The sequence below is a fragment of the Microcebus murinus genome, chromosome 1 (genome assembly GCF_040939455.1).
Source record: "Microcebus murinus isolate Inina chromosome 1, M.murinus_Inina_mat1.0, whole genome shotgun sequence".
In the NCBI taxonomy this organism is placed as follows: Eukaryota; Metazoa; Chordata; class Mammalia; order Primates; family Cheirogaleidae; genus Microcebus; species Microcebus murinus.
In genome coordinates this window covers 124,663,364-124,687,225 of record NC_134104.1, presented here as the reverse complement: position 1 = coordinate 124,687,225, position 23,862 = coordinate 124,663,364, and the positions used below count along the sequence as shown (strand labels likewise).

The following is a 23,862-nucleotide window of genomic DNA, read 5'->3' as shown; positions in this document are numbered from 1 at the left end:
AACCACCAACTTGATCCCTTATCCAACTAGCAGTATTTGAGTAGGTAATTTATCTGGGAACAAACACTGCAGCTTGAACCCCATTCAATCAGTTACAAACCTCAGTTTGGTATTTTGTGGGATCCTGCATAGGAGGCAGCATTAGGTTTTCTGATGACAGGACCCTATATATATTAATCCATCCATTCATCCCCAATATCTTTATTTGGAGGTTCTTAAAACAGGATAATCTCTCTCTCATTGTGCTTGTGTATGCTTGGGGTAACTATATATGAAATAATCTCCCAGAAATCTCCATCTCATAGAGTTCATTATGTCTGAGAAAAGCATGGAAAGTAGGCTCCTAAGCAAAACTTCCAATTTGTAACTTGTTGTCAAGGACAATTAGAATCTCTCTACTTCCTTTCTCTGTGAAGTACATGAAAATTGCATGTGGAAAAACAACAAAATAAACAACTATTTTATCCCTCTTGGGAATCATTCATGGATAGGTATCTGGATAGACAGATAAATAAATAGATGGATAGATTGATGGGTTCTAGGTACTTTATGATATTCCAGAGATGTGAAGTTAATAAGATATGCCCCTTCCTTCAAGAAGTATGCAATCTTGTCTCTAGTGAACAAGAGAGAGAAATAAATTAACAATTATTTACAGGGTAGAGGAATCTGGCACTACCCATCTCACTACTGGTGTGAGACCCATCATGGGCAAGGGCTTCAGATATTCTTCCTGAAACAGTGACGCTAAATGTAAGGTTTTCGGAAGTGCCTCTGTACTCTGAACCTTTCCCTAAAGGGAGAAATGGACCAGCTAAAGGTAAAACTTAGATAAGTATGAAGACATAAGACAAACATTTGGTGACTCAGATGGTTTGATGTGCACGAACATAGAGTGATTGAAGAAGTCACAGAAGATGAGGCTACAGAGGCAGGCAATACCAAAATTGAGAGATTTTGCATATTAAGCAGACCTTAAACTTTATTCTGAAAGCCACTCAGAATTTTGAATTTTAGACAAAGTGCCAGCATCAGCCTGACATTTTAAATCACTGTGACAAAAGTGTAGAAAATGGATTAGAGAAAGGCCAGGCTGCAGTCAGGGAAGCCAGGAATTTAGAAAGGATTAAAGTGGGCCTGAAGGCAAGTGAGGGCAATGGGAACAGCAGGGGGATGGACACAGAAAGTGGACAGCTTCTGTGGGCCTTGTAGCTGAGTTCACAGGTGAGCTAGAGGGAGGGTCTAGGATGATTCTTAGGCTTGGGTTGGGTTTCGGGGAGAGTAAAGGGTGACAACATTTTTTGATCAAAAGAATATGAGACTAGGAACATGATTGTAGGTAGACATTATTTTTGGTAATTCCTATGGGATATCCAAAAGGTATTTTAATAAGTGGGTCTAATGTTCAGTTGAGTCATTGGGACAAGAGATGCACGTATTTAGGAGTCATTATGTGGAAGTGGTATGTGTGTCTGGGGGGAGCTACTTGGGAAGAGGGGACAGAGGGAGAAAAAACAAGGTCAGAGGATAGAGCCCATAGGACAATAGAGGTTTAAGAGGCAAACGGAAGAAGTGGAATCTTTGAAGGTTAATGAGAGAAGACTGGAGCGGGATCAAGACCACTGTAACTTGGTGTTACAGAAGCTAAGGGAGAAGTGTCAAAGAACACGTGATCAAACACAAGGTAAGGACAGAAAAACATCAACTGGAGCGAACATCAAGGTCATGGCAGTTAGCACCATGCAGTGGTCAAAATGAAAGACAGGAATGGATCAAGAGCTATTTATGGAGTGTGGAGAAACAGACTTTTAAGATGAAGAAGGGAGGAGGAAAGATGGGAGTTTCTGGAGAGATTATCTTCCTTAGCAACCAATTGATTGTTCAACAATCCTATTAGGAAATTTTTCGTGTCCAAGTTATTACATTTTTAATTTTGGAAAGATGAACTTTTTTTTGTTCTGAACAAAATAAATTTGCTAAGTATCGTGCTTATTACACAGATTTGTTTATTTATTTTTGAATTACAACAACTGTGACAAAAAAATGTGAAAATGATTTCAAATCACTGGAATTAGGATTACTTACAAATACCTGTAAACAGTTTTACCAAAAGGGATTTCTCTTGCCATGCGTTTGAATATCCCAAAGGAAAAATCTGATCCCAAGTGTTAATAACAGAGAAAGGCAGTTGTGTTGTCTCTGAACTGAGATTTTAAAATGTTCAGTCTAAAGATGTTCCAATAAAACATGCTTTCTAGAACATTGGAAGCACTTCTGTTATATCTAATAGATTTTTCCTTATAGAAGTGTTTACATTTATCCATCTGCTCAAGTTTTATAATTATGTTCTTCAGTAAGATCTTAAATCTTTCTTTACATGGGTCTTCTATCTTGCTTGTTAAATGCATTCTAAGCATTTTCTATTTTTTTCTTTTGGAAAATGGGGGAATTTCTTTTCTAACTTATCACTAAGAAAGAGGAAACTATTTTAGAATGTTTCCCCTGTATTATTAATACCTTAAATATATTTTGTTAGTAATGCTAATTGTTTTTAGTAAATTTTCTTGAGCTTTCTAATGTCCAAATTATATTATTTGCAAATAAAGACCAATTTACCTTAAAAAAATGCTTTCTACCAAAAGAAGGAACCAGTAAGAATATAGTTCAAGGCGAATGTCATTTGAAATGCCTTCTTTAAATGTTAAACATTTTAGCAACATCTGCTCCAAGAGCAAAACAGTGAGAACCTGAAATCTCTTTGGAAGACTCACAAGGAAGTACAATCCTTAAGGCAACATCTGGCATGAATTACCTTATTAATTTTCTTTTATTTACTAGACTTTATTTGACAGCTGCGATACTTTTTTCCAGAGCAGGAATCAATACAGCCATAACTCTTCTCCCATCTGGGGTTCATTTTCCTCTTCGAAGAGACACAAAGGGTTTGAAGAAAAGTTGCTTTATGTTTTGCTATATTTGTGATCCTTATATTGTTTCAGGGGCCCCCAGGACCCGGAGGAGAAGCAGGGAATCAAGGCCATTTGGGAATCCAAGGAAATAAAGTAGGTCACATTCTTTATGTCCACCAAAGTGGAAGTTTTCTGCTCAAGAGAACCATGTCTGTCTGTATTAATATTAGCCAGAGCCCTTTCAACACAAGGGAGAACATATCTCATTGCTCCTAAACCCTGGCTTGATTCTTAGAGAGCCAGCAACCTCTAAGGACATGGGTGTGGACCTTGATGAGGTCAGGGATTCCAGCTCAGCATAATTTCATGAAGGGCTACACCCAATTAAAGCTTTAGGGATCTCAGGGAATGAGGGCTATTCTGAAGCAGGCCTTCTTTTCTCTCTTCCAACCTTTGTGTCCCTCCCTTCATTTCTTCCCTTGCTTATTTTTTTTCTTTCTTCATTCCTTTCCCCCATTCATACAAACCCTTGCCGAGCACTTTTTGGGACCAAGGCACTGTACCGAGCATTTTTCCCAGACTGAAACGCTGGCTCAAGGAGAGCAGATAGCTTTGTTTTGTTTGCTAATGCATCCCTAGTGCTTAGAGCAGTTCCTGGAAAATAGTGCATGCTTAGTAAACGTTTGTTGTTGAATGAGTGAATTTCTGGGTTGCCTAACTACGACATGAAATCAACACCACAGAATTTAGAATCTCTTCAAGGCTATAATCTATGACATAAAGTAGATGAGGATAAGGGGCTAAAATGGAGGTTTAAACCTAGCATTAAAAGACATGTTTCTGGGATGGAAAAGACTTTGTTTGTATTAATATTAGCCATTCTCCATTCATCATCTACATTGTCTACTTTTTCTCATATCCTTTTTTTTTTTGTTTGTTTGTTTTTTTTTTCCTCACCATTGTTTCCTTGAAATTTTTCTCATATCCTTAGCCTTCTCCTTTCTTCCTGGTTTTCTCTTCTCTGATCATAAACATGCTATAGTCTCTCCTATCACTGAAAACAAATACTCTGCTCCAACCTATCCTAGACCTCACCAGTACAAATAAGTTTGTCTTACAACAAGATGAGGATTTTAGCAAACATAAAGGGAGGGAGGAGAGATTTTAATTAGAAGAAACAGTGTGAAGTGTAAATCACAGGGTTGGAAAATCCTGGGAAAAGATGGGATGAAAATTTGAACAAAAATTTTCATTTGAGCATGAAAAATGATCCCGGCTGGCAGGAAAGAACAAGAAAGTCTGTAGTGACTGACTTTATTTGGTAGCCAGTACATTTGTGTCTAAAATTTTTGAATGGAGCAGATGAACACAGCCAGACTTCTGGAGAATATTAAATAGGCAACCCACTGTAGAAATATGAAGCCTGAGAGATTAGAAACTAGGAGACCAGTTAGTATACTATCATAGTCTCCAAGACAAACTGCGATTGGGTGACTTAACAGGGTGAGGACTTGTGATGATTCCACAGGACTCTTCCCATAAGAAACTGAGAGAGAAAAGTGGGCTCGATGACTTGGGGGATTCCAGCATAAGTGGCAACACCACCACAGACATATGCGAGTCATGAGGAAGAATTTAAAAGAGAAGAAAATAATTTGATTTGGGTGGTAGAGGAAAGTGTTTATATCTACTTGGAGATGTAGATTTCAGAGTATTGGATTTTTAAAACTCTTGGTGATGCCTGTTTGTAAGAAGTGTAAGAGGAAACAGAAGACAAATTATTAGGAAAGAAGGAAAATAAACAGAAAAGCACACTGGATTCTGAGAAGAACTGTTCAAGAAGGGGAAGAGGAGTATCAACTGGTACAGAAAAGTTAAAGATGGGAAGAGTGGAGACGCCATCATATCTAGTGGCTAAGACACCCCGAAAAAGAGTTTCAAAAGTGTAGCGATTCAGAGGAGAGAAAGAAAGGGGCACAGGCTGCAAAGGACTGTGTTGGCAAGAAGGAAATGGGTACAGGGCTACAAACTACTCTTTGGAAAACCAGGCCTTTAAGGAGAGGAGGAGGACATTACTCGTACTGGTGAGATCTATGAAAGGTTGGAGCTGGGTGTTTCCATTCAATGATAGGAGAAACTGTAGCATGTTTATGATCAGAGAAGAGAAAACCAGAAAGAAAGGATGAGGCTGAAGATGTAAGAAAAAGTAGACAGTGTAGATGATGATTGGAGAAATTTCTTGACAAAGAAGATGAGATTTAGGGCATAAAAAAAGGCTCAGCTTTGTAATGAAGAGCTGCTAACAAGGGCTGCTATGGTGGAGTTGAGCAGTTGAGTGTTGCAAAGACAATTAATTGGAGGATGTAATAAGATATGTGGATGACAAGAACAACCAACTTCAAAAGGAAGGGATTTCTAGGGCATGTGGTGTAGCAATAATAGTCAGGAAATGAAAGTTTGGAATAGAGGCAGTGTTGCCTTCTTGCCCTGGAGAAGGCTGTAGGGGCCGTGGTGTCACCGGTGAGAATCAAGTTTGTCTCATGAGTAAGGATGTGTGCGTGTGCATGTGAAATGAAGGTATTACACAGGGTGTGACAGAAGGCACCCAGTGGGGGAGACGGAGATGGAAGGACCCTAGAACTGGACAGAGGTGAGTATGGAAGGAGATAGACACGAGCAGGGCCATTGTGCCTAAGAAGATCATTATTAATAAAAAGAACATGGAGGGGGCAAGAATTTGGGAAGTAAGTGTCTCAAAGAAAACCCAAACTCTCTAGGCAGCCCCAGGATGGGCCGAGCCCTCTAGACCTGCAGTCCTCAACCCCTGGGCTGCAGACTGGTACCGGTCTGTAGCCTGTTAGGGACTGGGCCGTAGAGCTCCGCTGGGCCCACCCTTATCCCCTGGTCCATGGAAGAATTGTCTTCCATGATACTTAGGAATGGGGGAGGGAGCACAGCAGGAAGTGAGTGGCAGGGGAGCTGTCCCCATCATTCACATCACTGCCTGAGTTCTGCCCCGCACCTCCGTCCGTGGAAAAATTGTCTTCCATGAAACCAGTACCTGGTGACAAAAAGGCTGGGGACCGCTGCTCTAGACTCATTATTAACTGAGATAAACCTAAAACACGTACCCCTGCCTTTCTCCAATAAGTTCAAGTGCCCAGGAAGCCAAGCAACCCACTAATTAATCCTGAATTCAATGCCTGGCTCTACCAGTTGACCAAGTATATGGCTCCGGACAAGCCATGTGGCTTTCCTTGTTTCCCTACCTTAAAGCAGATGTTCTCAAATTGTAGTGTGTATGTGAATCAGCTAGGAAGCTTATTTAAAAGTGCATATTTCTGGGCTCCACTCCCAGAGACTAATCCAATGTGGTCCAAGAATTTTCTTTTATGCATGAACCCTGGATGACCGTGGGATGAGCGGCCCCTAGAGCACACTTTGACTACTATTGCCCTGAAAGAGAGTCATCCGGTCAGATAATCTCCTGCTTCCCTTTCATAGAACCCTCTTCTTTCACTCCCAGAGTTCAGTGCTGGTGGACATTTATCTATTTGCACTTCTCACACTTACTGTTGCCTTTCTATCCCTAAAACTGATTTAACCACTCCCCACCCCTTAAGTGTAGGCTGCACACATTTCCACACTCTTTCCACAAAAGTATAGTATGGAAAGGGGAAAGGGGATGGAGAGTAACTGGACAGTGGGTAAATTTGACCAACCCTGCCTCAACCATAAACTAACATAAAGGCTAACATAGCAGTGATAAGTCATGTTGATAATATGAACCCCTAATATGATGTGATGCAAATGTATTTTATCACTCTGGTCTTCCTCCACCAAGCCCACAAATACAGTCTAATCATCAGAAACACATCAGGCAAACCCCAATTGGGGGACATTTTACAAAATGCATGAACCATGCTCCTCAAAGCTGTCAAGGTTATCTAAAACAAAGAAAGTCTGATAAACTGTCCCAGTCTAGACAAACCTAAGGAGATGTGACATGTGGTATCCTGGATGGGATCCTGGAACAGAAAAAGAATATTAGGTAAAAACTAAGGAAATTTGGGCCAGCTACAGTGGCTCATGCCTGTAATCCTAGCACTCTGGGAGGCCGAGGCAGGCGGATCGTTTGAGCTCAGGAGTTTGAGACCAGCCTGAGCAAGAGCGAGACCCCGACTCTACTAAAAATAGAAAGAAATTAATTGGCCAACTAAAAATATATAGAAAAATTTACCCGGGCATGGTGGCGCATGCCTGTAGTCCCAGCTACTCGGGAGGCTGAGGTAGGGGGATTGTTTCAGCCTAGGGAATTTGAGGTTGCTTTGAGCTAGGCTGATGCCACAGCACTGTAGCCCAGGCAACAGAGTGAAACTCTGTCTCAATAAAAACCAAACAAAACAAAAAAAAAAAACCTAAGGAAGTTTGAATAAAGTATAGGCTTTAGTTAATAAGTTAATATTGATTCCATTGTGAAAAATGTGCCCTACAAAATTGCGTTAGTTAATGTAATGTTTACAATAGGGGCAAGTTAATGTGGGATGCGTAGGAACTTCCTGTTCTATGACCATAAGACTTCTGTCAATCTAGAACTACTCCAAAATTACAATTTTTTATTTTTTAAAAAGAGTTAACCTTCCTTTGTAAACTTGTGTTGATTTTCCCATGAAGCTGAACTTTCCTCAACATAATACTGAGATTGATTTATAACACACAGTAGATGTTCTTTTAGTCAGAAACTATTGCCAGGGATGTTGTGAACTCTTGACTATCCTGATTCACAGTCAAAACCTTAAAATTAGATGAATTAATCTGCTGTTTTTGCAGCAGCCGGATGATTTATGTGAATCATCATGGAAAACAACATTGTTCATTTTTTTAGAATACTACAGAGCTCCCTCCTGGACTCATGGCAAGACATTTTCATGGCTCTGAGCTGCTAAGATGGCAGCTTTACTAAACAATAAGTCAGACGAGCTGAGACTTCATTTATCAGTGGAGGACTCCTCACTCGCTAGCAATAGCTATTCCTCTTGTCACTTGCGCAACACACAGTCCTGGGCACAAACCAATTGTGTGTAATCCACATGGATGCAGTTGAATCCATGCCACCATTCCTAATGTCCATTGCAAAAACAACCTAACAAGGAGATTTTTCATTGTTCTGTTTAACAGGGAGAACCTGGAGATCTGGGAGAAAAAGGAGCTATTGGCTTTGCTGGTCCTCGAGGCTTGCCGGTTTGCATTTTATCACTACTTTTGATCTGGGCCTTGGAATCTTTTAGTTCAACAGATACCTGGTGTGGTTCTCTAAAGAGAGTTTTAAGGATACCATCCCAGTCCAGCTTTATAGTTTTCTAGAAATGGAGAGTGATATTGCCCTCGTCTTGGATTAGTTCCTTGGCCAGCTTCCCCAGGGTGGCAATTCCCGGGTACAAAACACCATGGCTGGGATGCTCTTAAAGTCAAATTATCTTTAGCATCTCAGTAATCCCCATCAGAGCCTCTTCATCAGACACCGATCCTATCCTTTCCCCAGTGCTCAGGGCTTCTGCAAGGGTCAGACAGTAGTAGCCGATGGCCAGGCATTTAGGTGTTCTTCTTTTTGCCTAGCAAACTGAAAATGGTATTAAAATACAAATGTTATCTGGAAGGGGTAATCCTACTATCTCTTCTTTCTGAAAAATTATATGCCTGATATTTTCTCATTTAATCCTTATAACACTATGAGTAGGGAATAATTATTATTCTCATTTTATAGATGAGAAGACTAAGGGACAGTGCAACCTCAGTGTCTGCTACGGACAGCTGCCTTTAGTAACTACCATCACAAAATGTCAGTGGCCTGTCCCAGACAGAGAATCCTGCTTCCCAGTTTCCCTTAATCAAACCAAAAAGCTGATCTCTTGTGAATAAGCCTGCCTTTATCTGGAGCGTGGAATGTTTGTAATTAATCACTTTGTTTACAGGGTAATGATGGCAGTCCAGGCTATGGTACAGTTGGAAGTAAGGGAGCAAAAGTAAGTCACATCTACTGAAAGCTAGACATTTTCCATTTACTTTTTGTTGCTTGTTTTGTTTGCCACATTTAGGAGGAAAAAAAGCAGTAAATAAGGCAGTCCTGGGCAGTTAGAAATATATTTGGATAATTTATTTGCTGAAATCCCATGGGTAATGTGTGGTAGAGAAGAAAACAATGTGATGGTTTAAGGTGCAGGAAACAATTGTAACTTGAAAATGAATTTTCTGTTCTTTGCAGTGATATGTGGTTAGGGTCTGACTTGCTGAAAATTACATCTAATCTTAGCAGCCCTGCACTCAAATTTACTCAGGGAAGCATTCCAATATTTTTCCTCTTAATCATGTTTGCTTTAAGCATTAGAGGTTTTACAGAGTTTTTTCCAAAGGCATTGGAGCCAAGCAATAACTTAAAAGTAAAACTACATCAGAATGATAATTTTACATTGTCACTGAATATTTAAGTGGCTGGAGCCAAGGTGGGTAAGTTTACCAAAACCAATGATTTCTGTATAGCAAGAATAACCACTAAGAAGGCATAATGAAAAAGATGCAATCATAATTACAAAATCCACAAAAGCATAGTATAGTTAAAGATAGCCTTTCTGCAAAATGTTTGAGACCTATGACAAAGAATTACTGAGATGGAAAACCTCAGTAATCGAGAGGCATACCAAGATGGAAAGTCTTAAATGTTATAAGGGATCACTATAATTTCAAGTGAAATCTCAGTGGGAATGATGCAAGAAGCTGTTTGAAAGAATAAAGATCCAAAAGAAGCTAAAACTTTTTATTTCAGTTTTTCAACATAGTTTGAGAAGCTAAAACTTTTTGAAAAATAAATCAAAGAGGGATTTCCTGTGAAATATTCATTAAAATAGAGAATAATTAACATACCATAATATAACCTCTTAATATCCCACAAGAAGAGAAATATTAAGTAGTGTATGGCATTAGAATATTAGCCACTCTACAAAATGAATGTATATGAAGTTTGTGATTATGTAAAGAAATTTTTATGTGACAATTTCAAGTAAAAATTCAGAATGTGCTCAGAAAAACATTTATGCCAATTGTGCTAAAATTCATTTTTAAAAAGTTAAAAAGAAATACTACAATGTATATAATAGTTCTGGGTAGTAAGATTTGGGTAACTTTTTTCTATTCTTTTGATTTCACATGTTTGAGCATTTATTCCTTTTATAATCAGAAAATTTAATTTTAAATAAAATATATTTTTTTTCATCAAATGGAAATTAATATATTTCTTCAACTATGGTCTTTGTCCAAATAAAGTAAACAAAGGACCTGAAAATGTATCAAGTTTAGACTCTCTATAGGCTTCCCCAATTTCTCTATTAAAATCCATTCTAAGATGATTTCAGAGACACACAGCCAAATGACCACCTATTCTGTTATATGTATGCAGAAAAAAGAGAGCTGATTCATAATTTCTCAGATGTGTACTTTTAGCCCCTTATCTTGGGTTGTCATGATATTTTGATGAAACCAGTAAATAGTTTAATTTAGAAATTGGAGTTAATTTCTCAAATACTGAGATATGGTTTCCAATTGTTCAGCCCTTTCTTGATACCGAGGTACTAAAGCTAAATGAGGCAACAGGTAAAATTAATGTCGTTATAAACCTAATTGGGTGAAGCATGCAAATATTAATCTTTCCTATTGTCAATTATAGGGGCAAGAAGGATTCCCTGGAGAAAGTGGACCTAAGGTATTGCGTATTTCATAGTAACTAGAGATCAGTTGGAAATACTCTTGGGCTTATGAAATGTATCCCAGGCCAACAGGAGAATAATGAATGATAAATAAATGTCCTACCTTTGTGGGGAAAAGAGGAGAAGAAATAGGCACATTTTTTTCCAGTTTTTAAGGTTATACATTTGTTTAAAAGTGTAAGACTTAAAAATATTTCTTTTCTAGTTTTTTTTCTTCTCAAATGGACTCCTTCCTCTCTGTCATATATATTTTCTTCTTTGCTCAAAGAAAAATAAATGTAAAGAAAACCAAAATTGTCTGGTTTTACCTGGTTCAATTTTCTCAATATGTTTATAAATCATCTTCAGATAAGTTAGCAATGACATCATTTACCTGTGGCTTTTATTTTTTCTAGGAACCCTTACTGAACTCAGTAAATATCAGGTCCTGTGGTAGAGTCAGAGGACAAAATCGATGGCACAGTTCATGTCTCCAAGATGCCCTTGTTCTGGCTGGGGAGACAGAAAAGTAAAACAATGACAATGCAATGTGCTATGTAGAAAGCTTTGCAAATAAAAAGGAAAAGAACTTTAAAGAATACTATTAAAAATGAAAAATGTCTTCATGTTAGAATCAGTTTAAAAACACAAATATATCTCCGTGAAATATATACATATATTTGATTTTAATAACCATAATTTATTTTAATGTACTTATTTAGGGTGAGATTGGGGACCCTGGTGACCCAGGAGAGACTGGACCCAAGGGAGCTAGAGGCAAAATGGTAAGCTTCTTAGATTTCAGTTGCTGACATGCATTTATAATCATTTCAGTTGAAGCCCTTTGTGCATTTATAATCATTTGCGTTGTCATTTGTTCCCAAAGACTTACAAAATGTGTGTATTTTTTGTTAAGGCAAACTTAGGGAAGGGAAATGGATATATTAGACATCCCCCAGTGCTAGCCAGAAGGCAGTGAACTATTTGCTTTTAGTGAAAAAGTTCACCTGTTCTGGCTGCCAAAGTATTATTCTTAACACTGGAAATAAGATTGTTTTAAGGAATCCTTGTGATCCAAATCAGGTTTTGCACTGCCAAACCAGGTCAGTTTAATTCTGTCTCCCTGGCAGGTTTGGTGCAACCAAATGCCCACTGGCATCTTGTGTTCAGTATTGAGGTTCTGTTAAACTATTTTTAATGAAGTGTACATGGAAAGATCCCCTCCTCATTTAGCTCAAGAGAGAACATTTCTATTTACTATGTAACTGAATATGTCTTTATTATCCTCTGGAGGGGCTGAGATATTGCCTAATGTTTTAGATCACTCTGCATACACACAAGTCTCCAGTACACTTCATTTCATGGGCTTGTCTTGGGTTCCAGTGGGTTAAGAATGGATTTCTTGCATTTGCGGAGTCTTTACATATCTTAGACTGTGTATAAATGAGATGGCTGTTTTATATATATACAAAAGCTTAAGATAATTGTCTCTTAATACAGCCTTCACCTTTTGTCCTCAGAACAGCATTGATCAGGCAAACTGGCCCTAATTTATCATGTCAATTAGCAAGGATTCAAAAAATCTGATTAAAAATTTATACTTGAGGTGGCTTTCCAGTTTTGTCTTCCTAGTTCATTTTACTCCAATCCAGTTTTCTTTTTACAAACCATCACAAAAACTTTGTATAAAGATTATTTGTGTAAGTTTTAGATGTATAAAACAAGGAAATCTCTCTTTTTCCTCACCTCCTTTTCCCTAGAGGACTGCTTCCCAGCTGTAGTTCTTTTCCTGAGATATGTTTTTTGGATCGCTATTCTTTAACATTATACTCCCCCCCCCAAAAAAATGACAAAGACTGATATAATTAGAAAATACTTTCAAATTAATCCAGATGTCATCTGCATTGAAGTATCCCTGGATCATTTCCCCTGGCTTATTAATGAAGTTGTTTAACCTTGAACATCAGAAGCATGCTACAAGTTCAGATGTTTGTTGGTTTCCTCCTCTCAATGGCATATTAATAATTTCTTTTAAAAAAACAATAAACTAATGGGTAACAAACTTTCTTCCTTGGCCTTTGGAAATACTCCAATTTCTTTTTTGTTCTCCATGTTGGACAATTTATTGCTGTTTGTAACTTGCTTATTCCACCCAGCCAGCTGCTTTTTCCACCTTTACATAAGGATTTTTGGATTTGAAGTTTAGACTTTGAAAAAATTCCAGGTTTTCTCTTGAAAGAGCTAAAGTTTTTATTACAAGATTTTGATAAACTTTGCCTTAAATTACGAGTTCCTCTTCAGTTCTCTTGGAGTGGTTATATTCCTAGTTTAAGTTCTATACACCTTCACTTTGATTTTTTTCCTCAAAAAAATTTTTTTAAGGCTGGGCACAGTGGCTCATGCCTGTAACCCTAGCACTCTAGGAGGCAGAGGCGAGAGGATTGCTTGAGATCAGGAGTTCGAGACCAGCCTGAGCAAGAGTGAGACTCCATCTCTACCCCCAAAATAGAAAAATTAGCTGGGGATGGTGGCGCATGCCTGTAGTCCCAGCTACTCTGGAGGCTGAGGCAGGAGGATCGCTTGAGCCCAGGAGTGTGAGGTTGTAGTGAGCTATGATGACACTACTGCACTCTATCCTGGGCAACAGAGCAATACCCTCTCTCAAAAATAAATAAATAAATAATAAATAAATAATCATTTGTCATGATTTTTAACCTATTTTATTTTGTGTATATGTGTGTTTTATATGCAGTTTTTTAGTTTTCTTTTTACCAACTTTATACATGTGTACAATTTAACGCAGGGTTTCTCAACATCAGCACTATTGACAATTTTGGCTGGATAATTCTTGTTGCGAGGGGCTGTCCTATGCATCGTAGGATGTTTAGCTCCATCCTCAGCATCTGCCCACTAGATTCCAGCATCAGCCACCCTCCTCCCCTAGATATGACAACTGAAAATGTCTTCAGACACTGCCATATGTCCCTGGGGGGAGGAGTTGGCAAAATTTTCCCCAGTTCAGAGACTCTCTTAAATCACTGGTTTAAAGAGTCAAATAACTTCACAAGGTATCTTATTGAAAAGAAAAATGACAGTCTCTCCAGCCCCCTCACCTCCTTCCATTTCCTTCTTCCTAGAAGCAATAACTTCCATTTCTGAACTGATTGATTTGGAATTGACAATATGCCTCTAAATATCATGCTTGCATTCTTACTTTCTTGATTTTTAAGTTTTAGGCATTATAAACTGACTTGCTATTGTAACAGTTGTGGGTTTACCTTTCTTAATTTGCCATTTGTCTGAATCTTGTCTGAGGACTTTTAGATGCAGCAAATATTCTATCGAATTTAATCCTGACCCCAAGCTTCTGACCTGACCAACACAATATATTTTCCCTCTGTGCTGGTGCCCGGCTGCCACACTGCAGTCACCCCTCACGTCCACCCTGGGGGTACCCTTTGCCTCTCTTCTATGCTGGATCTCTGCTGCTTGTTCTCATTCCCAGACTCCTCTTGGTTTTCCCCTTTGTTTCATGAAAAACTCATCTAGTAGCCTGCTAAGAGATGAATGAGAGGTCAATTTTTTTTGATACAGCCAACATCTGAAAATGGCTTTATTCTACCTTCAGATGTGATTGATATTTTGGCCTGTATGCAATTCTAGGTTGGAATTAAATCCTCAGAATTTTGAAGGCTGTCATTTCTCTATTATTTCTAACTGCTTTTGTTGCTTTAGGGAAGGAAAAAGCCATTCTGATTCCTGATCTTTTGAATGTGACCAGTTTTCTCTCTCTGGAAACTTTTGGATCATCCTTCTGTCTCTAGTGTTTTGATACTTCATGGTTTTTATGAACTGGTGTGTGATCCATTTTTATCCATTTTCCTGGGCATTCGTCAGGCCCCTTGAGCCTAGAAATATGTGTCCTTCAGTTCAAAGACGTGTTCATTAATTATTTTGATGATTTCTTGCCCTCTGTTTTCTCTAGTCCTTACTTTTAATACACCTACTTGGCATATTAATATATTCCTTCAATTTTCTTCTCTTTTCTCTCCTATTTTCTACCTCTTTTTCTTTTTGCTCTATTTTCTGGGAGAGTTCCTTGAATTTATCTTATAATGTTTCTCTCATACTTTAATTTTCAAGAGCTTGTTTTTGTTCTGAGAATGTTTCTTTCTTGTGGTAGACTGTTCTTGTTTCATGGTTGAAACATCTTCTCTTACCTCCCTGAGGAAAAATGCATATTTTGAAGTTGTCTCTGCCCAACATTGTTTTTTGCAGTTTCTTTTTCTGTTTTTATCTCACATGTTTCAAGAATGAGCTCTCTCTTCATATTTAAGAATTGAGGACAAAAGGACTGAGTGGAAGCCCTAAGGACATGAGTGGGGCTTGTCAACTACAAGTTTCCCTGGAGAATGCTGTGGCTGAACTCTTCATCTAGCAAAGCTGTGATATCCATATCTTTGGGTCTGTCTCCTTTGTCTAGTCAAATTCCCCTGAAAACAGTTTTTTCAGTTTCCTACCTGGAGAGTAAAAGGCTAGCTGGCAGATATCTAGGAGCCATGTGAAAAAAGAGCTAGAGAGTCTTACATCTACTTCGCACGCCTTCATTTCATCTCCCGGTTCCAGTGTGGTACCATGGGTCCTCCACTCTGCCTGGAGTCCCACCTCTGTCTGTTGCTAGGATGGAAAAAGGGACATTTACCCAACTGTTGAGATTAGAGAGGAGATTTGGGGGTTCCTAAAATGATTTTCAACTAAGCCTCTTTATTTCACCTCTTCCCCTCACCTTCATTTCTGGAGGGCGCTGGGGATGCCAAATCCTCAGCCTTCTGGGAATACGGGATAGAAAACACGCTGGTTCTTGGCTTTCCCTGCTGCTAGCGTAGGATTCATCTTTCTCAGATCTGCTAAGTCATTTAACACTTACACATCTGCTTTCCACATGCCAAACTTTTATGGCTATTGTCTTCTTTCTCGTTTTCCCCATCATTGTGTTTTGCCTCTTTAAAAAAAAAAAAAAAAAAAAAAACCTACTTCCTATCTTTTAATAAAGTACTGAAAAGGAACAAAAGTAAATGTATATATTCAATCTGCCATTTTTTCCTGGAGGTTAATCAGTATCTTCTAAATAAAATATGGGCAGTAAGTTCATTTTTTCACTCAACCCAGAGCATTGTCAATATCATTGTACTACTCAAAGGACATCAATGATTACTGTTTCATAGGCAATGATTTTAAAAATTAAAATGATTTTAGACAACTTCATTTTTCATTCCTATAAAGGTTGCAAATCCTGTGGCATATTGAATGAAGAAAAAGCATTACCCCAATTTTTAAACTAAATTCTTAGCTCTCTTTATGATAAATTTATTGTTAAATGCACATAGAAAAAGCAGATAACAACTGTGGGCTTTTTTTGTGTTATTTTTTTTAATTTCAAAATGTTAAGGGGCTACAAATGTTATTGTTACATGACAACTGTTGTTTTTACTACTGCTGTTATTCCCCGCTTCATTACAAATATTTCCAGCTAACACTTAAGTGTTTTAAAGTATTTTAAAAGTATTTTAAAGGCTTTTATATTTTAAATTTGTCTTTCCAGGTTTTTTCTTTTTTGCTTATTTTTCAGTTTACTCACCTACCATTTCATTTAGATAAAAAGTGTTTTTTGACCTAAGAATTCTAGTCCTAGCAATCTTCCCTAAGGAAATAATCAGAATTGTGCATATAACTTTATAATAGTATCCCTTATTACAATAAACCTAAATGCCAATAATCAGGGACTGATTAAATAAATCATAGTACATCCATGTAATAGAATATATCCAGGAAAAATGATTTTGCAAAAGAATATGTAGTAATATGAAATGTTCAGAGACATTTAGTTTAAAAAGTAACAGGAAAAAGTATGATCCAAATAATTTTTTAAAAAAAGGAATATATATCTTAATACTAAAAGAATAAAAGACACCAAAATGTTAACAAAAATTACTTGGGGAAGAAAGGATTGCTGGGGATTTTTTTTCCTTCTTTGTGTTTTTCAGAAATCTCTAAATTTTCTAAAATGAAAGTAAAATTTTCACTTTTGAATTTACACCTTTGATATTTAAATTTTTAATCTGAATTTAATTTTTAATTTGAACTTTAATTATACATATGTGTATAAATGTAACTTTTAAATAAACAAATTCTGCTTTGAGGTGTCTGCTGGGCTTCCAGGAGAGCAAGGATCCCCTGGGGAGCCAGGACCACCTGGACGCAAGGTAAGTGGAAAAGCTATAAACCATACCAGGTCCTTTTCCAAGTTAGAAAAAATTCAATGCATGGAAACTTAGTTGTCTAAATGTGCATGCCTTCTGTCTCTGCTGCTTGGCCACTGTCTTCATTATTTTTATACCTTTATGAAAGTTTATGTGCTCAGAGAGAAGAGAAAAAAAATGCTGATTAAATATCTCTTGGGAACTGGGAGAAACTGAGGAAGGAAATGAAAAGTATTAGACTAAAATGGTATTTCTCAATTCTCAATGAATTTTATTTATCTGTCCAATCATTGCCTTCTATCTACATTTAATAAGTGATCTTTGAATGGAAGTGGAAGGAAATTAATGAATAGTGAATACAATCAAAGTCACATTCACATGAAACTTATTTGCTTTAGGAGTTTGGGTGGGGAATCCATGGGATTTTTTTTTACTTGGGTGTCTTTTTCTGAGAAAAGCCAGACTTTTCCTGTTCCAAAGGTGGGATTGAACACATGAAATTAAAAGCAATTCCACTTTGTTTTTTCTATCTCAACCCAGACAAATATGTGTGTGTATATATATATATATATTTGGAAGTTAGTTTGGATCCCTTTGCTGATGTTCAGTTTGAGTCTCATCCTTTTGTCATCCAGTAAAGTGAAGGGAACGGATAAAGGTTCAGCTCTGGCTGCTGTTCAGTGGCCAGGGCAGAGCACGGGGGTTAAAGAACTCGAAATCTCTGCTATAGGGCAGAGGCAGCCACACACACAAGGTTCAGCTAAACCTTAGCTAGTCCTGCGTCATAGGCCTGCCCCAAAGCTCTGCAGCTAGTGTCAAGTTTTTGACTTCGTTCTCAGAGTCTGGACAACCCTTGTCATCTGGGGATAGAGCTGGAGGAAAGTAGCCTTTGGAGGCTTGGGTGCATCAAGCTTGATGCTTATAGTTTGTTCCCCTCAAAATATTGCTGTTAATTAGGTGATGCGTATCTATCTGTATTCTTTTCTTCCCCCTCATTTTTCTAACTTAATAAAAGTTAGTCTTTAAAAGTTGTCGCTTTCTTAGGGTCACGTTAGTGCACATTCTGGCTACTGATGTGTGTGTCTAGAGCCATTAAAACTGTTTGTTTGTTTCTCCAGGGTGTGAAAGGTGCCAGAGGATTGGCCTCATTTTCCGTATGTATCTCCTGACTACCACAGAGTGCTCTAAGCACTCCATTACATTTATTTATTTTTAAACTTCAGGATCTAACAGTCTGTATTGTGTAATTCTTTCTCTTTTATGTGTTGTGTAATTCTTTCTCTTTTATTTTTGAACTGCAGACATGTGAGCTTATTCAGTATGTGCGAGATCACAGTCGTAAGTACCCTGCTGAAAATGATCACCCAGGTTGTCAGCATTCATAGAAGGAAAACAGGAACTCTGCACTCAGAATTGAGACAATTTACCAGCCAACTTCTTAAAATTAGAGATGTCACTGCATATATTTTGAATCAGCATAAACTGGTGACTATTAACTCCCTTTCTGGCTGCCAGCATCCCTATTAGAGCCTGTTCCAAGCACTAAGCAATAATATACCTAGTGCTTTTAATCAGGAGAAAATTGAGGTTTAAGGTCAGCATTCTCTTAATAATGAAATCAGTCAGTGAAGAGTCAGGAGGAACTTTTTAAAAATGATCATTAACACCTGCCAGTAACTGATGGGATTAAATTCGCCTGATGTGAAAGAAGCAGTTGTGGTAACGGGAGAAGCCTGGTGGATGGAAGCCCTGACTTTGATTACTTTGATTTACTGTTTGTTGTTCCTTTTCTAAAAAGGTATGTTTGATGCTTTTAGTTGAGCTGCTTTGCATGGTGGCACATGCCTGTAGTCCCAGCTACTTGAGAGGCTAAGGCAGGAGGATTGCTTGAGCCCAGGAGTTTGAGGTTGCTGTGAGCTAGGCTGACGCCACGGCACTCACTCTAGCCTGGGCAACAAAGTGAGACTCTGTCTCAAAAAAAAAAAAAAGAATCTTGATACCATCAAAAAAATCTCATGTACAAGATTAGGAGAGAGTTGACTATATTTAATGTTCACCTACAAATCCACAATAACTTCTCAAATAAGTAATATAACTGAAAGGAGGAGTCAAAAGTTCCCATAAGGCATTTTGGGAGAGAAAAATAGACAAATTAAGAGCCCATTTCTGTAGAGAGCATTGGTCTCCAAGATACAGACTTTTAAAAGCTCAGAATGCAGTGTTCATCAGAACTCTGTTTTTTCAGAGCAGAATGGAACCATGATGGGAAGCAAAATACATGTATACATTGGGGCATGAAGATTGCTTGTTTTTAGGTGAATTAACACAGTAGGTTTTCTGACATAGGAGCCATGTAAATTGTAATGGCTCAAGGGCAGATCCAAGTGTGATGGGATCTGATCTTTAAAAATTTGAGGGGCTCAGTATAAAATCACAAATCCAAAAGTAGGTACAAAGTTATTTGAAAAGTGTGTGTTACTTAGAACAAAAAAGGAAATAACCAGTAACTTCTGTATATTTTATAAGAGCATGTGGCCATATGAACAACATGGCTAGGGCCCTCCCAGGAAAGGCTTTGCAAGGGGACCCTGTAAGTGAGAGGTCTCAACTAGCGCTGTCTAATACAAGTTTCTGCAGTGATGGAAGTGTTCACTGTGTTGTCTGATATGGTAGCCACAAGTTACATGTGGCTTTGAGCACTTGAAATATGGACAGTGTAACTGAGAAGTTGAATTTTTAATTTCATTTAATTTTAATTAAAGTTTCAAGAGCTACATGTGGCTGTGAATGCCGTGTTGGACAAATCTGTTCTAAAGCAAATATTTACTTCAGAGTAAATCCACCTCTGACATTTATATAATATATAAATATGCACATATATGTACATATACAAACATATAGACATATTGTGTGTGTGTGTGTGTGTGCATGTGTGTGTATAATTGATATCTATGGGTAGCTACATAGGAAAGATTTAGAGTAAAGAGAAGTTAGGAGTTTTTAACTTTACAAATTCAGTGCACCTCCCTGCAATACCATGTTCCTTCCCAGGCACAGATTCTTTGCCTCGACAGCTGGCTGCAGGCTGCTGATTTATGGCTGTAAATTGTCCCACTTCTCCCATCCCCTTTCCTATGTTGGGTTTTATCTACATTTTCTCCAAACCCTATCTGTTACCTTGATTTTTGAGTCATCTACAAAAAACAGACAGAGCAGAACCTCACTGTCATGATTTTCCTACATGGTACAGAAATCTATTCTCCTACCAAATAATAACTGATGTCCTCTGTTCTTCTTTCCCAGCTGGTGGACACGGTGAGTAATCTTTATTTACAGCATGTCTTAATCAAGCTCCAAAATGTCATACATCTGGAAAGATGAATTAGAGCCATGGATTGGCTGCCAACGGATATAAATCTTATTCAGGCTTTCTTTGCTGCTTCATACTGGTAGCAGAGTCCTGCCTCCAATAAATCACTCAAGTTTTAGCTGAGCTTTCACAGCTATTTCTCAACCAAGCATTTTTTAATTTTTATTAATATTTTAATGACTAACATCACCATTCGAGTTACTTCTAGATTTTTTTAACACTATTTCTTACCCCTTCATTTTCTTTCTCTGTTATACCATCTCTGTAGTCCAGTGGTTGGGATTAAGATGCAGAGGGGGCAGAATAAAAGTAGGGAAGATCAGATGGCAGGTAAGCGGAATGCACAGCTCAGATAATGCTAAATCCGCGGAGTTCAATGGAGTTAATTACCAAGTTGGCTTAATATTTTTCAGTGCTGGTTTTTAAGTATCTTATAAATGCTTCCTAACATGTTTTGGTATAAACCCCTCATCATCCTCTTATACATTTACATCCTTATACCTTCTGCACAAACCCACCAACCCATGCCATCTGATTGCTTGTTCGTGCATTTAACAGATATTTATTGAAAGCCTACTTTGTGCCAGTATCTGTCCTAGTTACTGGGGACACAGAGTTGAATAATGGACATGCTTCCTGTCCTCGGAAACTCCTGTTCTCATGGAGGATCCAGATAATAAATAAGCAAATATGGATGAATTAGGAACCCTGCAGTTGCTGTGAATGAGATAAAGCGTAGGATGCCCTGTCACAGGATAGTGGGAGGGGAGAGATGTTTTAGATGGAGGGCTCTTCTTGCAGGCAGTGAAACTGAAGTTTGGAGTGAAGAATATGAAGGAGCCAGCTTCAAGAGAGAACTGTAAGTGCAGAGGCCGTCAAACAGGATAGACCTAGGTGTCTCCCAGGAACCAATGGAGCCCAGTATAACTTAGATATATTTAGGGAAAAAGGAAGTGTCACATGAGAAAATGGGGAGATAGGCAGGGGCCGGAGCAAGCTGAGCTTTGCAGTTATAATAAGAGGCTGAATTTTATTTGAATTGTGATGAGAGGGTATTAAAGAGTTTGTTGAAAGTATTGAGGGGGAGAAGCATGATCAGATGGACAATTTTTCATTTTTTTTTTAATTTCAGAATATGAGGGTATAAACATTTCGGTTACATAAATTGCTTTTGTACCGTTGAATCAAAGTGTGCTTGATGGACAAGTTTTTAAAGCCTACTTGAGCTGCCGTGGGAAGAGCAGATTGCGGGGGGGGGGGGGGGGGGAGGTGGATAATTATTCAAGGTTTCAATATTTCACACGTTTGTTTTAATGCTTACAGTATTATTTATACATGCTTGGAAAGCTAACATTTAAAATGACTTTGCCCTCTACGCATCCTGTAAGTAAGGTTGCAGCGTGGTGAGGGACGTGCTCTTGTCCTCAGGAGAACCCGAATGCCCGGTGCATCCGACCGAGTTGGTGTTCGCGCTAGACCAGTCCCGGGACGTCACGGAGGAGGCATTCGCGCGGATGAAGGGGATGATGGTCTCGCTGCTGAGGGGCGTCAGAGTCCGGGAGAGCAGCTGCCCGGTGGGGGCGCGCGTGGCCGTCCTCTCCTACGACGCCCAGGCCAGGCACCTGGTCCGCTTCTCGGACGCCTACGGCAAGGGCCGGCTCCTGCGGGAGATCGACGCGATCCCTTTCGAGAGGTCCTCAGCCGGCCGCGAGATCGGCAAAGCCATGAGGTTTATTTCCAGGAACGTCTTCAAGCGGACGCTCCCGGGGCCGCGCGCGAGGAGGGTCGCCACCTTCTTCAGCGGCGGCCAGTCCCCCGACGCGCAGGCCGTGGCCGCGGCCGCCATGGAGTTCAGCGCGCTGGACATCGTGCCCGTGGTGGTGGCCTTCGGCAGCGCGCCCGCCGTCCGGCGCGCCTTCGCGGTACGCGCGGGGGCCCTTCGCGCGCTCTGCGGTCGCCGGGCCTGCGTCCTAGGAGCCCCTGTAAGGAAGGATAGGGCCACGTACTTCCAGGCCTTCTCAAAGGCAAGGCCATTTGTTCGGAAGCTTTGTAAGATTCTGGATTGGCAGCGCAGAGTCATTAGGCGTTCATCACGGTGTGCCGGCGACATGCTACGGCCTTTATGCGCACGGGCTGTTTCCTTCGCACAAAAGTCGTGTGTGTGTGTGTGTGTGTGTGTGTGTGTGTGTGTGTGTGTGTGTGTGTGTGTGTGTGTGTGTGTGAGTGAGTGATAGGTAAAGTCGTTAGTCCCATTTTATAGATGAGAAAACGGATCCCGCAGAAGTTAAGCTACTTGTCCAGCTCTAAGAAGTGGCAGTCTCAGGGCTTGACTCCAGGTCTGCTATTCTAGCGCACTCCCCAGTCTACTCTCTTGAGCTGCCTCTGTGTCCGAACATACTGAATCACGGGTGGCCAGTAAATAATGCTCGTCACTTAGATAGCCAGGGTAGTAGTCATTGTAGTGTGATGAAAACCAATTGGCTGGTTTTATGACTTCACCACTTATGTAAAGATCCAAATCTTAAACCATTCCAGTTACGGTTTCTTGGATTGAGGATTAAAATCTCCATGTGTAGCATTCCTAAATGCATCACCTGGGATTACGATGGCCATGGATAACGTTAAAACACCCTGTCAGTAGCGGCTCAGTGGCAGGGCTCCATTGCAGAGGACCTGCTGGGGCCAGCAAAGCATCCTTCCCATCAGCCGTGTTGGCCCAATGTGGTGTTTTCTTCTCCATTCATGTGAGACAGACTGTGAACAAGGGCTCCAGGGAGCAGCAAAAACGTATCGGAAAATGCAACCTAAATATAAAGACCAGCCTTTTGAAAATGACTTCATTTAAAGAAAGGAAGGAAAAAGGCCACTAAATCATTGGCTTCAGATGTGTGAAAAGTCATTACTGGAGAAAATTAGCCAGCTGAATTTCAACTTTGCAAAATCTTTTATTAGAGGACCTAGAAGTAATAGCAATAGGAAACTTCTAGTTAGGTTTAAATAAGAACTTTCTGGAGGCAATTTTGATTTATTGTTGGCATGGATTAATAATTTATCATTGGCATGGTCTAATACAGGTGGTCAACACCTTTTCCTGAAGGCTTTTTACAGGGCAGTCACTCACCTGTTGAGGGCGACTTCTATCTTTCCTAGGGACTAAAGCCTAGAATTAAGTGGCCTTTTGAGACCCTGGCCAGCTCTATAATTTTCTGTGAATGTGTTGAAATAAGCAGAACAGCACTGAAATGTATTTCTCACCTGTATATGGAAAACAATACCTTTTTCCTAGAGTTGGTATGAAGATTAAATGATGCAACACTGTGCATTAGTGCCTAGTACATAGTAAGCACTCAAGAATGATACCTTTTGCTTTAATTATCATTCAGTTGCTTGGTGCTAAACTAACATCTGTTTCATAATAATGAAATCTATGTTGTAAAGAAGCTGAAATGATATTAGTATCATTGAACAATGCAAAAGAAAAGGCTGATGCGTCAGGCTCAGATAGGAGATGCACATGAATTAGAAAAGATGGGGGCCAACCTTTGCAGATGTAGCTGCTATGAGAAGTAGAAGCTCAAAAATTCTCT

The 23,862-nt window shown here is 39.2% G+C and overlaps 1 protein-coding gene across 1 annotated transcript in view; it reads left to right on the top strand.

Annotated features, from left to right (window-relative positions):
• Positions 1 to 23,862, top strand: part of COL6A6 (collagen type VI alpha 6 chain) — a 128,193-nt gene that overhangs the window by 79,755 nt on the left and 24,576 nt on the right. The window contains exons 28-37 of the mRNA XM_076005388.1: positions 3,000 to 3,062; positions 8,088 to 8,150; positions 8,882 to 8,932; positions 10,627 to 10,662; positions 11,368 to 11,430; positions 16,846 to 16,908; positions 18,024 to 18,059; positions 18,207 to 18,243; positions 20,209 to 20,220; positions 21,704 to 22,197. Of these exons, the coding sequence (XP_075861503.1) occupies positions 3,000 to 3,062; positions 8,088 to 8,150; positions 8,882 to 8,932; positions 10,627 to 10,662; positions 11,368 to 11,430; positions 16,846 to 16,908; positions 18,024 to 18,059; positions 18,207 to 18,243; positions 20,209 to 20,220; positions 21,704 to 22,197 (918 nt within the window). The remainder of the gene's footprint in view (positions 1 to 2,999; positions 3,063 to 8,087; positions 8,151 to 8,881; positions 8,933 to 10,626; positions 10,663 to 11,367; positions 11,431 to 16,845; positions 16,909 to 18,023; positions 18,060 to 18,206; positions 18,244 to 20,208; positions 20,221 to 21,703; positions 22,198 to 23,862) is intronic.